Source organism: Ictalurus punctatus, chromosome 5 (assembly GCF_001660625.3).
Source record: "Ictalurus punctatus breed USDA103 chromosome 5, Coco_2.0, whole genome shotgun sequence".
NCBI classification, from domain to species: Eukaryota; Metazoa; Chordata; class Actinopteri; order Siluriformes; family Ictaluridae; genus Ictalurus; species Ictalurus punctatus.
In genome coordinates, this window is record NC_030420.2 from 474,555 (window position 1) to 491,084 (window position 16,530).

Sequence of the window (16,530 nt, forward strand, 5' to 3'; positions counted from 1 at the left end):
TCTAACGTAGTTCAGATAAACGTATTCGTTTCTCCTCGAAATGTGATTCCAGTGCTTATGAACATTATTTCATGTTCATGTTTTCTACCCTGTACAGTAGTGTAATTCTAAGCGCTGGTCCAGCTGGAGTGAATAACGCCGCTCGTCTCCTGTGCTGTCGGGGATGACTGCTGCGGGCCAAATCCCGCTTGAACTACTGGAAATAAGTCGCACCTGAACGTAGTTGATGGATCTCGCGGAGTCGAGATTTCCAAGAAGCTCCACTTTTATTAACCGTCTTCATGGAAAACTCCAGAACCGCATTCAATCCGGTTTATAATGTTCTTAGTGGTCCGATCACTGAACATGCTCCTTAAGAGTCCAAGTACTGAAGGGTCTGATTAGGGGTGCAGGCACCGGAGGGTCTGGCTGCAGGTTTACAGAAACCAAAAATCATTTAAGTGTGAGAGCGAAGATAAATCGGGGTTCGGTTTCCCCACTCCGCTGTCGATGACATCTCGGCACGTCGCTTACAACACGAACTGAACTGCGGCTTTAAACTTCAGTCTGAAACGCACAGCGCTCCGGATCAAACCAGCAGAGGAGGAAAGAGTGGAATTAAACGGAGCTATTAGCTTTTTTCAGTTCTTTACATTTCACCAGACAGCGAGATGTTGCAGGTCGTTTATTACTTCATTATGGATTAAAGAAAGTTTTGATTCTTTTATTTTTTTAACAAGAAAATAAACATCTGAATGAAACACGGAGTAATGAAGAATGAACACAACTGAAGGCGCATCTCAGAAATCTGAAGATCGTGGAAATGATCAGTTCTTTACTTCAATATTTTGAGAAACGAGTTTTTCTGTGAGAAATATTTCACTATGTAATTAATCGAGAACATAAGACGGGTCCACTTCTTTAATTCAATTACAGAAAAAAAGAACTTCCACAGTATTCTAGTTTTTTTGAGATGCAATAATCTCTCTCTCTCTCTCTCTCACACACACACACACACACACACACACACACACACACACACACACAGGTATTGCTCTGGAGTTCCAGGTGAACATGAGGCTCTTTGACTTCTGTCAACCCTTACATCTGATTATATTAATATGTTGTTAATGCTCAAGTACACACACACACACACACACACACACACACACACACACACACACAGAATGAATGAGAAGAAGAGCATTTGGAAAGTTATAGCCTGAGTTGTGAAGGAGGAGCCAATCTGACTCCGCAGCCGAGGTGTGTGTGTGTGTGTGTGTGTGTGTAAACAGATGCTGCATCGTCGTCTCCTGTGGAACGTTTGCATATGGTGTGTGTGACGTCAGGACTTGAAGACGTGGACGGCGCGGATGACGTACTGTCTGCAGATCGGACACTCGCTCATGCGCTTCCCGCATTTTGTACACGTGACCATGTGACCGCATTCCAACAACACGCAGTCGATCACCGCGTCCATGCAGATACGACACAGATTCTCATCGGCCTCCAGCCGAGCGCTGCCACCCTCTACACACACACACAGAGAGAGAAAACACACACTATGTTCATGCCACATCCTCAAAGGCTCAGCGCATGCGCACACACACACGTGCACACACACGTGGAGATACGAGTTGAACAAAAAAATAGTGTGAAGTTTTTCTGTCATGTTTTGCACTGTGAGATGAGAGAAATTCCATCCTCCATGTTTTATGGTTTCCCAGCATGCATCTGTCACCATGCAGGGTGTGTGTGTGTGTGTGTGTGTGTGTGTGTGTGTGTAATGACACCACTAATGGCGGTTGGTATCAGTAAATGTGATGTCCCCATGTCTTACCTCTGACTGCATCAGGAGGAAAAGCTACGACTTCAGCAAGGAAAGCAAAATCACAACAACTATTAGTACAAATATGGACAAGCTCCGCCCCTAACACTACAAGCTCCGCCCCTAACGCTACAAGCCGGTGGTTAACGTTGCTCGTGTCTCCTTTTCTCTTTACCATGAAATTAAACACTGAAATGCTGGAGCTTCTCGAACAATTCAACACTACACTGATTTGTATTCAAATGATTCCATTTAAATATTCATGAGGACATAAAGCAGCTGAATAAATGAATAAATCTAAAGTGCTGATCAAATCTGCATCGATTTCACTGTAATAAAGCATCATTTACACCATCTACACTTCCCAAAGTGTCATTAAAGAGCTGTTAGAAGGTTAGATCGTGTGATTAAGAGCAACAGTTCGGATCGTTTCATCAGCACTGGAGCTGCTGTATGTAAATAAGATGAAACCTCCAGCGTCTCCAGCGCTGCGTCATACAGGGCTTACGCAGTGTAAACAGGTTAAAAAGACCCTGCAGATTATAACAGGTGAGTCTGTGTGTGTGTGTGTGTGTGTGTGTGTGTGTGTGTTACCTGTGCTGATGTCACGGCTCACGTTCTCCACTGAAATGAAGATAAACGAGACACAAACTCGATAAATTTGTTCAAGTTTGAAAACAAGTAAGATTATTTAACCAACTGGTGTCTATATAGAGATTACAGTGTGGAGTGTGTGTAGAGTGTGTATAGTGTGTGTGTATGTGTGTGGTGTATAGTGAGTGTAGTGTATAGTGTGTGTGTGTGTGTGTGTGTGTGTAAAACTCACTGGACTTCTCAGTGTACAGTCTCCTCACTCTCTCCACCAGCTCCCACTTCTCACAGCAGCCGGAAAAGTTGACGAAATTGTGCGCCAGGATTTCCTTCAGCTGTCGCACCGTGAGCCGCTCCACGTCACCTACACACGACAGGTCTGAGAGAGACGCTCGCCCCGCCCTCCGCACCGCCTGACCAATCACAAAACACTACATTAACACCGTTAACACCAACGGTTTATTTTCTCTTTTTCCTTCCTCTCACCTCTGGGGTTTGTTCTGTGGGCTCGAGGGTGGAGAGTGACTCAGAGTCGACAAGCTGCTGTATACACACACACACACACACACACACACACACACACACACACACGGTCAGAGTGAACCCTCCATTCTAACACAGCTACTAATCCCTCCATCATCCTTTTCCACAAACCTCACTGGTAGACTCTGAGCCATCGTCCCTGCTGATTGGCTCTTCGTGAGCAGGTGAGAGCAGGGAAGCGGAGTTTGTGGTGGGAGGGGTGTGCAATGGACTCGTGGGGAAAGTGGGCGTGTCCGAATCGTCCTCGCTCTCCACTCCTTGGTGAAACAGCACTAAATTCACCAAGTCCTCTTTTTCTCTGTAGGTGAGGGGGAGCATGCTGTCAATCAAGCTAGCTCATTAGAATGTTAGGCCACACCCACTATACACCCTCACAGCGTACCTGCAGGTGTCGGTGTTGATGTTGTGTAGCGTTAAGTAACGCTGCAGGTCTTTAACACGCAGCTTCATGAGGCGCGGCCGCTGGAACGCCGTCCCCTTCAGCAGGTTACACGTACTGCAGGTCCTCAGGTTCTCCTGCAGAACTGAACACGCCGAGCAGAAACTCCGCCTACACTCACAGCACACATACTGCACACACACACACACACACACACACACACACACACACACACACACACAAAGAAGGGGAGAGAAGAGACAGGGAGGTTAAAATATATTTCACAGAAACACTTTGAGAGACAGACAGAGGGGCAGATAGACAGAGAGACAGACAGATAGAGAGACAGACAGTTGTGTACTCACCCTCCTCCTGAAGATGGAGAAACTCTCCCTACATCCCTGACAGCTGAGTGTGTGTGATTGAGGGGGTGTGTGAGGGTGAGGATGAGTGTGTGTGTGAGTGTGGGTGTGAGAGTGTGTGTTGGGGTGTGTGTGGGTGTGTGTACGAGTCTGTCTGTTCGTGTGTGTGTGAGAGTATGTGCTAGGGTGTGTATGAGTGTGTGTGTGGGGGTGTATACGAGTCTGTCTGTTAGTGTTTGGGTTACTGTTAGCGTGTGTGTGAGTGTTAGTGTGTGTGTGTGTGTGAGGGTGTGTGTTAGTGGTTGTGTGTGTGGAATATCCGGCAGACGGAGCGAAGCGGAACGGACCGGCTCCTCCGAACCCGGGCTGCTGTCCTCTCACTGCCCCCGCCCCCATCACCTCGTTCAGCAGATCACAACACGATGCCCACACACACGAGGCGCCCGCCTGCGCACACACACACACACACACACACACAGTAAAGATGAGGTGTGATTAAATCCTAGTGAAATCCTAGTGAAAAAGGCGGAGCTTTGAGAGTTAATAAGTAACATGACTGACATGTTAATAGACACGCCTCTTTGTTCTGATTGGCTGATGCTGTGAGCAACATCACGTGATGTTTCTCCTGTTTACAGTCTAAAGGGCCACAGAGACCGAATTTATTTATTGAACACTTTATTATATGTGTGGAAACTGCAGCAGATTTTACACACAGTGTTCAAACTGTAAATAAATAGAATATAAGTCACTCGGTCTTTCAGAGATTTCGAGCTCGTGCACTTTCCTGACCCCGGATGTTCCGAGAGATCAGTGTGATTTGAGACGAGGCCGGAGTGAGCCGAGCTGTAATGAGGGATTAGTGCACTTCAAATAACTCAGCTCACACTTTCCCTCCATCGGAATCATACATTACTCCACTATTTTAACTTTAAATCACACTACTTTAACTTATTCTCTACCTTTTACACTCACGTGAGCTAAATTAATCACAAATATCCTCCTACAGGACACTAAGTAGTGCACTAAACATAGTGTATAAGGCACTATACCGATAAATCCTGTCACAGATACATTTACATATTTAGTTTATACTCTACAAAGTGCACTTCTGTAAGCACTCATTTGAGACTCGGCCCGAGTTTCTGTTAGTAACGCTAGCATAGTGTTAAACTGGCTAGCTCCTAAAACAAACTGTGAGCCCGAAATATTAACTGAACCATTATGTCCTCTAGGTTTAATATGAATGTATATCAGTACCTTCATATCAGCTCCGATGCTTAAAGGAAATTAAGTTAAATAGAAAAGATCACGAGCCATCCTACACCGCTAATCCATACAGCTGCGTCTTCATTTTTAACTTCCGTATAGCAACAATCTCCGCCCACTACCGCTGTGATTGGCTAGGTTAATTCTGCAAATACGCGTTGATTGGTCAGCGCAGCAGGGTTTATTTTGTAGGATATATTTAGCCTGAATAAACTTAAAATATATATAATTGTTTCCTTTTCTCTGTAGGTTAGAAAAAAAAATTTTTTTAGTTTATTATAATAATAGAAATATATTCTTAATCTTCTTATTATTTTTACAAAGTGATACATTATGAATGAAGGATAAAGTACGGCGGTATTATAGACTATTATTAGTCTAATCTTACCTAAACTCAGTGTTTATAAATGTAAATTTAGTCATGAAAAAACACATGCTTCCTTGTATGCATAGAAAAGCTGTTGCAGCTCTACACCTGCACTTTTTTTTATTAAACATTTAAAGAGACCACAAAGAAGCAGATCTCCTTCTTTTATACAGTAACTTTAAATAAAAAAGCCTAATTTTGCACTTTGATATTAAGTGAAATAGGCCAACACAGTGTGATTCAGGAAAAAAAATGAGTTAAATATAAGTTACTCCAAAGTAAGTAATATTTTAATTAGTTTATAGAATCTACTTAAATAAAATAAAATAAATAAATTAAAAATAAAAAAAAAACTTACATCCACTGACATTGATGCCAATGTGCCAATAACAAAAATAAATATTAGACAAAACTTACAGTGGGAACATGTTTTAGTCTTCCATCAAAAGTCTGTTGATAAGAATAAAAATTTTATATGAAGGAAATAATCACGTATATTTTTCCATGTTTAACTTTTTATGAATGATTATTAATTTATTATAAAATGTACAGGAATGACATTATAATCAAAACTAATTATGAATTTATGATTGATATCAACTTTGTGCTGAGTTTTAACTGAAAAAACAAACAAACATGATTATTTACAAAAGTTTTTCGGACAATTAAAATAAATATGTATATATAATAAACATAAACAAATACATAAATATATTTTTTAAAATGCAAATTAAAAAGATGACTTTCAAAAATAATTACAGGGATAAATATTATGCAATTTTGATTTATTTTATTATCGAGCTGCCCCGCTATATCAAAATCTCTTCCGGCTTTTGGTGACGTCATCTGAGTAGAGGTGAATTGATTGGCTGCGCTCAGCGTCGCGCACAGATACGTCATCAGCTCGCCGGAACTGGAGGGTAGTTTTGAATCTCTCGTTAGCGCTTGGCGTTGATGCTAACTTGCTGTTTAGATTGTAGTTTAAAGATGATTTAGAGGTTATAATGAGTTATAACACACACACACACTGTAGAGGATGATGAAGTTTATGAGTCAGGTGGTGTTTGATGCTAGCGCAGTGCTGCAGTGTGTGTAACTGGGTGTTTATGATTTAGTAGACCGGTGATTATAGAGGCGTTATAGCGCGTTATGGCGAGTGTTCATGAGAGTCTGTACTTTAACCCGATGATGGTGAACGGTGTGGTGCAGGTGAATATATTCGGCATTAAGGACTGGGTGACTCCGTATAAGATCTCAGTGTTAGCGCTGCTGTATGAGATGAGTTCCGCTAATAAACACATGGAGCTGCTGGACAGGAGGAGACTCAACAAACTCATCTTACCTTTACAACAGGTAACTTACCTCACTCAACACTCACCTTTACAAATCCCCTCATTCAACACCCCTCACTCAAATCCCCTCACTCAACACTCACCTTTACAAATCCCCCCTCACTGAACTCACCCCATCTTTACAACAAAATAATAATAATAAATTCTTCTATCTTTTTACAGCAGGTGTAATATATATATATATATATATATTGTGTGTGTGTTACAGGGCCCGGATGTGACGTTTGAGCAGTTCCTGAGCTCAGTAGAGGAGTGCTGTCCTCTCATCGCCAGCACCGTCAAACACAGGTAATACACCCTTATACACCTGTCTCAGCTCTCTCACCTTTCTTAACTGTCAAATCTCTCACCTGTCTCACCTCATAACTGTCTCACCTGTCACTGATCTTGTTTCTGACAGTTATATGTTCTCTTGATTGTCGTGTATTTTTTTGTTGTTAATGTATAATTAATGTAAAATAAATATAAACTATCGTTTCCTGTCAGCCGTTCTCCTCAGCGTTGTGTGTGTGTATGTGTGTGTGTGTGTGTGTGTGTGTCAGGTTGTGTACGATGGCAGACAGAGAGCTACAGGACATGGAGCACTTTTTTGCTGAATTACCGAGCGCCTTCACCGACTCTGAGGCGTTTAAGACCAGCGTTGTAGGTGTGTGTGTGTGTGTGAGAAGACAAAATTACTTCTTCATTTCTTCAGATATTAATATTTTATATTATTTATATATGAATTCACATTTCTGAATAAAGCACAAAGATTACACACAGTAATAGAATTATAATATTTCTAAACCATTTAACAGAAGTGTGTGTGTGTGTGTGTGTGTGTGTGTGTGTGTGTGTGTGTGTGTGTAGGGTTGTTTATGCGTCAGATGTTGCTGGCGTATAATAAACTCTCCTTCAGTCAGGTGTATAAACTCTACAAGGCCCTGCAGCAGTACTGTCACCGCGGGCAACGACCCCGACCTGACCTCTCCAACCGTGCTAACGAAGACATGGAGCTGAGCGCTAACGAGGACACGCTCGCCGACATCACGGAGAAAATCGAGCCGGACACACACACACTGCACCAATCAGAGCTCCGGTGTGTGTGTGTGTGTGAGAGAGAGAGTTCTGTAATTTATTTTTGCATATGAAAGTTTGTGAAACACAACAGTCCTGACGTGTGTGTGTGTGTGTGTGTGTGTGTGTGTGTGTGTGTGTGTGTGTAGGTGTGATGAGAGTCGCGGTCCTCTCTCTCAGAAACAGGCCGAGTATTTCCTCGCTCGACAGGTCAGTCATCAACACACATTTCTGTTTATTACATCAAACACAAACACAGATTTAAGTGTGTGTGTGTGTGTGTGTGTGTGTGTGTGTGTGTAGGCGTACATGTTGAAGAACGATGAGAACAAAGCCATGAGTCCAGATAAACTGCAGGACGAACTCAACAACATCCTGAAGTTTAACCCTGACTTTGCTGAGGCGGTGAGTTCAGTGCTGCATTCATCATCACTACGTGTGTCACTGTGTTCATCAGAACATTCTCTCACACACATTTTTCACCCAGTTCACCAGTCGTGTTGTGTTAGCGGTCGATGCTAAGTGTAATTCCAGCGTAATTGTAGAGTCTTTTCTTGCTGTTTTATCGACACTTCTGAGGTAAATGTTGATGTTGTGGATCATTCTGTGTAACTTCCTCCTTCACTGTGTGTTTAATTTCATGTAGAAACACAATCTCCTAGAAAACTAAATCATTAGCCTCAGTCATTAGCTAGCTCGTACTCAAACTCTGTTGCCTAGCAACAGTGTTCTCATGACAACCACATGAACAGGAGGAGAGTATGTTGTGCGTTTTCTTTCTCGTGTTGAAAACACAAGTTAACACGTTTGCTTTGAACACAGCATTCAGTACTCTTACACTTTATATTACACTTTATTCTCTCTCTCCCCCCTCTCTCTCTATACCCCCCGTCTCTCCCTCTCGCCCCTCTCTGTCTCCGCAGCACTATGTGAGTTACCTGAACAGTGTGCGTGTTCAGGACGTCTTCACCTCCACACACAGTCTGCTGCACTACTTTGATCGTCTCGTCCTGTCCGGTGCGGAGGGGAAGAGTAACGGAGACGAGGGATTCGGACGCAGCCTTCGCTACGCCGTCCTCAACCTGGCAACCCTGCACTGCCGCTTCAACCACTAGTGTGCAACACACACACACACACACACACACACACACACACACACACACACACACACACACAGAGCGCCACCCGATGGTGTAGGCAGTCAGTAATAGAACCAAACCGTGTAAATTAACACCAGAGACAAGTCACTTGGGGGTTAGAACAGACTCCTAAACACACATCTGAGGTCCTTATTTAGTCCTGTTTACATTCTGATACCTGTACAACATGAAGTGTACATTGTCATGATGGTGGGTGTGTGTGTGTGTGTGTGTGTGTGTGTGTGTGTGTGTGTGTGTGTGTGTGTTATAGTCAGCAGGCTGATCTCGCTCTTCAGGAGGCCATCAGAATCGCTCAGGAAGCAAACGACCATGTCTGCCTACAGCACTGTCTGGTACACACGCTCTCTCTCACACACACACACACACACACTCTCTCTCACACACACACTGTCTCTCTCTCTCTCTCTCTCTCTCTCTCTCTGTCAGACTTGGTTTAAATTGCTTCTTGCCTTTAAATTCTCAATTCAAATTTAAATTGGTTTAAATTTTCTCTCTCTCTCTGTAGAGTTGGCTGTACACGTTGGAGCAGATGAAGGGATGTGACAGTCAGGTTCTGATTGAAGACTCTGTTAAAATGGCCACTTATTTCTGTTTAACAGTGAGTTTGTTATTATTATTATTATTATTATTATTAGATCAAAATATGACTGGTCAGATTGCTTATTATTGTGTGTGTGTGTGTGTGTGTGTGTGTGTGTGTGTGTGTACAGTATTTAGCGTGTCTGGGCGTGCAGTCTCTGATCCAGCTGGGGGCGCTGCAGGGTTGCTCAGCTGCTGAGTTGCTGGATGCTCAGCATGAGACGGCCATACTGCTGTGGAAACACAGTCTGAACGAGCTGATCGAGATTAGTCTGGCTCAGAGCGCCTCCATGTGGAGCAAGTACGGCAAGAGGTGAGAGAGAGACAGGTCAGAGTGCAGAGAGACAGCTCAGAGTGCCTCCCTGTGGAGCATGTACAGCAAGAGTTGAGAGAGTCAGAGTGCATCTTAATTGTGTGGTGTTTGTGTGTGTGTGTGTGTGTGTGTGTGTGTGTGTGTGTGTGTGTGTGTCAGTACGATGTCTGTGCAGCAGTCTCAGCTGCTGTTGAACATGAACAGTTTGGAGCCGGTGAATTTCGGCGTTCAGCAGAACAACACGGAGCCGTTCACCATCGCACTGTGTCACCTCGCGCAGCTCCACGCCGACCAGGTTCACCCCTGACCTTTCACCCCTTTAGCATCAGTACACTAAATCCTGACACACGTTATATTTTAATGCCACGTGTCGTATGCGTGTTGTCCGTGTGCAGGGTCTGTATGCCGCTGCGAGTGACATCATCAGACACCTGAAGCAGCAGTTTCCTCCTCACACTCAGCATGCTAAGGTGAGCGCCGCGTCACTCAGACCTGATAACTGATAACCTCACAGTCTGATTGGTAGTCTCCACATCTCATTTGCATAAAGCATTACCACCCCCACCCACTGGCCTTCCTCGGTAGGCGTTACACTATGGTGTGTGTGTGTGTGTGTGTGTGTGTGTGTGCAGATCTGGATGCTGTGTGATCTGAACATTCAGTTTGAGAAAGCCATGAATGATGGGAAATATCACGTGGCCGAGCCTCATGTTACTGCCATCTCCGCCCTGAACAGCACAGAGGGGCTCTACAGGTAAACACACGTATGTGTGTGTGTGTGTGTGTGCGCGTGCGTGCGAGAAAAGTCACAGATCTCATTTCTGAGGCCACCTCAACAGGAAGTGATGTCACACAAGAATATGCACACACTATTGCTACATGTGGTTATATATATATATATATATATATATATATATATATATATATATATATATATATATATATATATATATATGTGTATATGTGTGTGTGTGTGTGTGTGTGTGTGTGTGAGAACAGGAAAGCTCAGCTGTTAAAGGCTTTAAATCGTACGTCAGAAGCTTCCAAAGTCCTGCAGCGTCTACAGCAGCTGTGTGACAGGAACAAGAACACTGAGATGATCATCAGGTGTGTGTAAATGTAATATAAATATGGGATGTGTGTGTGTAAATGTAAAATAAATATGGGATGTGTGTGTGTAAATGTAAAATAAATATGGGATGTGTGTGTGTAAATGTAATATATATATGTGTGTGTGTGTTACAGGGTGATGTTAGCCACAGCAGAGCTGCACTGGGTCTCGTGTGGATTTTCAGCCGCTCTCCCGCTCCTGCTGAAGGCTTTAGCGCTCACACGACAACACAACCTGCAGAGACTCGAGTGTAAAACTATACTGCACCTCGCTTACACACAGGTACACACACACACACACACACACACACACACACACACATTTTTACAAAAAATCTGCTTCTTCTCAGTAATTAAGTTTCATGTGATGTTATTTGAATTATTCTGAACCGTGTGTGTGTGTGTGTGTGTGTGTGTGTATAGCTGATGTTGGGGATCCCGGAGCAGGCTCTCTCACTGGTGTGTGGTGTGTTGGAGTGTGTGTTGGCCCACGGTGCGCTGATGGATAAAGCTAAAGCTCTACTGCTGATGGCTCGGTGTCAGGTGGCTCTGACTGCATCTGCCTCGGAGGAACACAGACTCACTGGTGTGTGTGTGTGTGTGTGTGTCTTCACCTTGCTATTATTAATGTTATTAAGCTGACGGCCATGTTCATGCTATCTGGATAAGTGGGACTTTATGAAGAGACTTTATTAACTGTGTGTGTGTGTGTGTGTGTGTGTGTGTGTGTGTGTGTGTAGCTGTAGAGTCAGCTGTACACACTCTGGATGAGGCTGGGTTTTATTTCTCTCAGCTGGACTGTAAACAGCGTCTGCGTGATGTTTATTACCTGCAGTCTCGGCTCCACCACACGCTGGGAAACTCGGCCGAGCGCAACAAGTATGCACTAATGTTCCGCCTGGGGAACCAGGAGCTGCTGCACGCCCCGGCCACGCCCACCCACCTCTAACACATGGGCTCTGACCATGCCCACCCACCACCTCGAACCCCCACCCACCTCTAATACATGTGCCCTGGCCACGCCCACCCACCACCTCTAATACACACGGGCCACACCCACCCACTGCCTCTAATACACACACCTCGGCCACGCCCACCCACCACCTCTAATACACACACAGGCCACACCCACCCACTGCCTCTAATACACACACCCCGGCCACGCCCACCCACCACCTCTAATACACGCACAGGCCACACCCACCCACCACCTCTAATATCCACAAAACACAACTTTGTATTGATAAACAAACTGTTTGAACATAAACAATGTTGTGTGTTTTATTTGTGTGAATGAACAGACCACAGAACAATTCAGTATCCAAAAATTCTAATACACAGTATGTAAAAAAAAATAAATAAATAAAAAATGACTGAATGAATAATAATGAAACTAATGTGTTCGTGAAAGTGAAATAAATCACTGAAAAGCTAAATGGGGGAAATGAATGTAATGTGTGGGATTTAACATATATAAATATATTAGAAAAATTTAAATGCTATTTTATTGTCAGGAAATATGATTGAGAAAATACCACAAGGTTGTAAGGAAAAGGTTAAAGTGTGTAAAATATTTGAAGATAAATGTTTAATAAACAGTGAAATCTCATTTAATCAGGGATTTAAAAGCTAGATGTGAGCTGCACTGAGGGTCTCCACGTGGCTGTAGATCCTGAAACCCGGGTTCTCCCCCTGGTGTAATCTGAGACCTGGTGTCCACCTCCTCCAAACATCTGCACTCCTCCATCCCTCATCCCTCCATCTTCAGCTTCACTCCTCCAACATGGAGGCTCTGGGTGGTTATCCGTCCAAACCGTCCAGCTCCAGAGCCCGGGTCGTGTCCCTCATCATAACCGCGACTCTCTGCATCTCCTCGCTTTATCTCCTGCACACAAAACTCTCCAGGAACCGCAACCACGCGGATTTTTACTCCTTCCAGGTGAAGGACACGAAAGGGCGGAGCGTCTCTCTGGAGAAATATCGGGGGAAAGTAAGTTTCACTATCTATACATCAACATGCTGTGTTTCATTTCATTATTGTTCAGATCGGTACGCAGTGGTTTGCAGTTTTAATTGTGAATAAAAGTGTTTACACACACACACACACACACACACACACACACACACACTCCTCTCCTGCAGAACTTCACTCACTACAGCCACGAAGTCAGCTTGCCTACATGGGTGTCTATTGTGAATCACTTTACTGATCCGATTCTAAGTCACTCAGAAAAAGTTGATTCATTTTATTCAGTATGCAGATATTATCGATAATATTGTATATTCGATACTGCATAACTACCAAATAATTATTTTTGTCCTAAAATTCAATAAGAAAAAGAAAAAATATATAACATCGACAACATTTTCGTTAGTGGTTGTCGTGAATCAATTTATCTGAATCATTCTGAGGAGTCATTTAAAAAGACTCGTTCGGAACTATCTGGCTGTTGAGGGTTTTTGTCATCCTCTGACTGCAAAAAAAATCTACTTTAAGCGTTTGTAAAACACTTCACTTTTTTAAGTTGAATTGAAATAATAGAGTGGAGAAATAACGTAATTTTTCAGTCAGCGGTACTGTATAACAACGGGGGACTTGAATTAGCACGTAGCTAATCGCGATTCTACCTGAATTCCGACAAAACCCGCCTTCCGTATTGTGATTCGCTATAGTATCTTGTATTATGCTCTCTGGTAGGTTACTAGCAAGCGCGTGTGAACTGTTAGCCAATCGTAGAGAGACAGACGTGATTTTTCGTAATACGGGTGGGAAACGTAATGTTTTTTCACTAAAAGCTTTCTTTATGAACATTAAAACATTAAATGTTGAGTCAGTATAAGCACTCTCTGGTGACAAATGGCTAAAAGGGATAGTTTTGGTGAATAAATGACATTTATTAATCAAAATATGAGCGATATTCTGTAGCTGTAACTCAAATCCTGAGGTGGACTACAAGGAAGCCATTTTTGTTCTCATGGACGTTTCCCCCTCAGAGTTCATGTAATATAATGAGCTCTCAGTGATTATAAGTGAAGTTTTTAATATGAATAACATATAAACAGTGTGTTAATGAACTGTTGTATACAATGTGTGGTAAGAAATAAATGAAACACTTCAGATGTTATTGGAATAAACAGCGACTGGGAAGTGATGAAGTGGAGTTACTGAAGAGTTTATTGTTTTCCTGTAACATCACGGCCCCAAATGTTTCATTCCTTAATTTGCAAATGATTAAAATTTTTACTTGTTAAAACAAATGAAAACATCGTACACTTTATCAGTTTACGGTTACGTTTAATGTCGTGGAATGTCCAAGAAGTTAGTTTCTGTTCTCGCTTACGTTATAGCCGCTATAAACAGTCGTTCCCTCACCAGATCTCGAAAAAAAACCTAAAGTGACCCCTTTTTTTTCCTTCCACCTCTGATCGTTATAAAGCACTGACACTGGAGACTCCTTCCATAAATGTTACATAAACATCTCCTTACAGAAAAAAAATCACCATATTGTTCACCATATAATGATTACACACATTTTTAAATTCGTTTATGTTGATCGTCCGCTATACATGTCCCTGTGAATGTACTTTTACTATAGAAATGATAACGTATTAGAGCGAGCGCATTAATATAAACCTGTGATTTGCAGTTGCACTACTGTCAGAGCTTCTGTTATAGAAGACTAATCAACACCTTCTGACCAATCAGGATCCAGAATTCAGCAACACTGTGTTATAACACTGCTGGATGACCATGTACTGTGGTTTCAGGTGTCTCTGGTTGTAAACGTGGCGAGTCACAGTGAACAGACTGAACAGAACTACAGAGACCTGCAGGAGCTGCACCGGGCTCTCGGGTCCACTCACTTCACCGTGTTGGCTTTCCCGTGTGCACAGTACGGAGACACAGAACCGGGGATGGGCCGAGATGCAGAGGCCTTTGCCAGGTCCAACTACGCTGTCACTTTCCCCTTCTTCAGCATGATAAAAATCATGGGATCAGAGGCGGAGCCAGCCTTCAGATTCCTCACAGGTAAAAAATAAAAATAAAAAATTTAATTGTATTATATGATCTGATCCCATGTTGGAATGTAACGATGGCAGCAATGATAAATATAGTTTTTTGTCTGTATTTACATGTTGATCTTGTGATACTAATAAAGAAACATAAGAAAAAGGATTTATTCATTGGCTACAACATGCAGAAATCTTTAAATGAAATGTGACAGGGATGGAGTGAGTAATTAACACGGAGACGTAGTCATTACCACTAACCCGAGCAATTACCTGATTTCTTTAAGGGCCACACCCAAATATGCAATGAAGTCATATGTAAATAAGCCACCTGGCCAGGTGCAGCGCATGTTTAATTATTCCCACAGTGTGTTTATATATTTAATTTACTGTGCGTTACTGTTGCTGTATTGCTTACGAAATTTCCTCTGTCTGACTGACGCACAGATTCGGTTCGACAAATACCAAAGTGGAACTTCTGGAAGTTTCTGGTGAGTGCTGAGGGTCAGGTCGTGCAGGTGTGGAAGCCGGATGAGCCAATGGAGGAAATCAGGAAGGAAGCGACGGCTCTCGTACGGGAAATCATACTGAAGAAGAGACACGAGCTCTGAGAGAGATTCTGTATGCTGAGGAGGAAATGTTCAGAGGGTTCTGTGAGGAACGACGCCTCAGTGCGGCGCCGGATCAGAACGGAGAACTCTATATGTGGTGTTGAAGTGAGTGTGTGTGTGTGTGTGTGTGTGTGTGTGTGTGTGTGTGTGTGTGTGTGTGTGTGTGTGTGTGTACAAGGTGAATTTGTGTGGAGTGAAGTGTGAAATCTCAGGGTGAACACATCTGGGAATCACAAATATTTCTAAATGTCACATATTTAATGCAGTTTAAGTTCATTTGTCAGTTTCATCTCGACTTTTAGTGAATGCACAACCACTTTAATCAGAGATTTCAGTTTATTAATAAAAGAAAGAAAGAAAGTAAAAAAAAATAGAATGTGTCATTGTGGTACAATATTATTAAAAACTAAATTTACATCATAAAAACGGTAAAACAGATGAGCTCACTGTCCTAATGGGCGTGGCCTGTTACAAACCCAAAAAATTGTGACATCACTGAATAAACAGTTTATTTGTGTTTGTTTAATTATTTAAAGTCATGACACGTGTGTAGGTTATGATTTTAAACAAAGTGTGCAGTGTATAGAAGGAGTGCTTTTGTCAGTTCAGTTCAGCTGATTTGAGAAAAAAAAAAAGAATAAAACAAGCGCAGGCATTTGATTTTGATTTGATTTCACTGCCTTTAACGTCTCCGGTGTGGAATAACGTGCTGGTTAAAGTGGACTCAGATGAGGTCGTGATGTGACGAGATGTGAGTTGTCCTTTAGTCTCTCAGCCTTGTTAGCTTAATCCACCAAATTCCACCCGACACACCCCGACACACCACTAATGACCCAGAATACATTTTCTAACATATCACTACTTAAATAGCCTTGAGCATCAAAAAACTCCTACATCATGCTACATTAAACGCAGCGACATGCTTCCTGTGAAAAACAAATCCACTCTGTTCCTCCTGCAGAACACACTCCTGTCTCTCACCAGAAACACAAATCAACTCCTCAGCTTAATCAGGAGAAA

At 42.7% G+C, this 16,530-nt stretch overlaps 3 protein-coding genes and 1 long non-coding RNA gene across 7 annotated transcripts; 2 read left to right on the forward strand and 2 right to left on the reverse strand.

Moving 5' to 3' along the window:
- Nucleotides 1-886: 886 nt before the first annotated feature.
- rnf34a (ring finger protein 34a) lies at nucleotides 887-5,080 on the reverse strand. 3 transcript variants are annotated; one of them, XM_053680013.1, is made up of 9 exons: nucleotides 4,943-5,080; nucleotides 3,686-4,129; nucleotides 3,324-3,511; nucleotides 3,053-3,239; nucleotides 2,885-2,938; nucleotides 2,634-2,811; nucleotides 2,402-2,431; nucleotides 1,820-1,849; nucleotides 887-1,509 (listed from the first exon to the last, which is right to left on the reverse strand). In XM_053680013.1, exons 1-9 carry the CDS (start codon nucleotides 4,946-4,948, stop codon nucleotides 1,325-1,327), a joined length of 1,302 nt encoding a protein of 433 aa, XP_053535988.1. In that variant the 5' UTR covers nucleotides 4,949-5,080; the 3' UTR covers nucleotides 887-1,324. The 3 variants fall into 3 exon arrangements, with proteins under 3 accessions (XP_053535988.1, XP_017322398.1, XP_017322399.1); XM_017466909.3 differs by having other exon boundaries at nucleotides 2,885-2,941; XM_017466910.3 differs by lacking the exon at nucleotides 1,820-1,849 and having other exon boundaries at nucleotides 2,885-2,941.
- A 1,128-nt stretch (nucleotides 5,081-6,208) lies between these two features.
- Nucleotides 6,209-12,052, forward strand: anapc5 (anaphase promoting complex subunit 5). 2 transcript variants are annotated; one of them, XM_053680017.1, is made up of 18 exons: nucleotides 6,209-6,671; nucleotides 6,879-6,958; nucleotides 7,213-7,316; nucleotides 7,520-7,748; nucleotides 7,876-7,936; nucleotides 8,030-8,131; nucleotides 8,650-8,840; nucleotides 9,137-9,218; nucleotides 9,392-9,484; nucleotides 9,597-9,778; nucleotides 9,938-10,073; nucleotides 10,174-10,248; nucleotides 10,411-10,532; nucleotides 10,778-10,885; nucleotides 11,024-11,171; nucleotides 11,312-11,474; nucleotides 11,629-11,876; nucleotides 11,915-12,052. In XM_053680017.1, the coding sequence occupies exons 1-17, from the start codon at nucleotides 6,468-6,470 to the stop codon at nucleotides 11,835-11,837; spliced, it is 2,289 nt and encodes a 762-aa protein (XP_053535992.1). In that variant the 5' UTR covers nucleotides 6,209-6,467; the 3' UTR covers nucleotides 11,838-11,876; nucleotides 11,915-12,052. The 2 variants fall into 2 exon arrangements, with proteins under 2 accessions (XP_053535992.1, XP_047011297.2); XM_047155341.2 differs by lacking the exon at nucleotides 11,915-12,052 and having other exon boundaries at nucleotides 11,629-11,893.
- Nucleotides 11,786-12,443, reverse strand: LOC128632826 (uncharacterized). Its single transcript, XR_008396382.1, has 2 exons — nucleotides 12,100-12,443; nucleotides 11,786-12,064 (listed from the first exon to the last, which is right to left on the reverse strand). It is a non-coding gene; the product is annotated as an uncharacterized LOC128632826 (long non-coding RNA).
- Nucleotides 12,444-12,518: 75 nt separating this feature from the next.
- Nucleotides 12,519-16,045, forward strand: gpx8 (glutathione peroxidase 8 (putative)). Its single transcript, XM_017466944.3, has 3 exons — nucleotides 12,519-12,878; nucleotides 14,657-14,918; nucleotides 15,347-16,045. Exons 1-3 carry the CDS (start codon nucleotides 12,672-12,674, stop codon nucleotides 15,508-15,510), a joined length of 633 nt encoding a protein of 210 aa, XP_017322433.1. The 5' UTR covers nucleotides 12,519-12,671; the 3' UTR covers nucleotides 15,511-16,045.
- The last annotated feature ends 485 nt before the right edge of the window (nucleotides 16,046-16,530 follow it).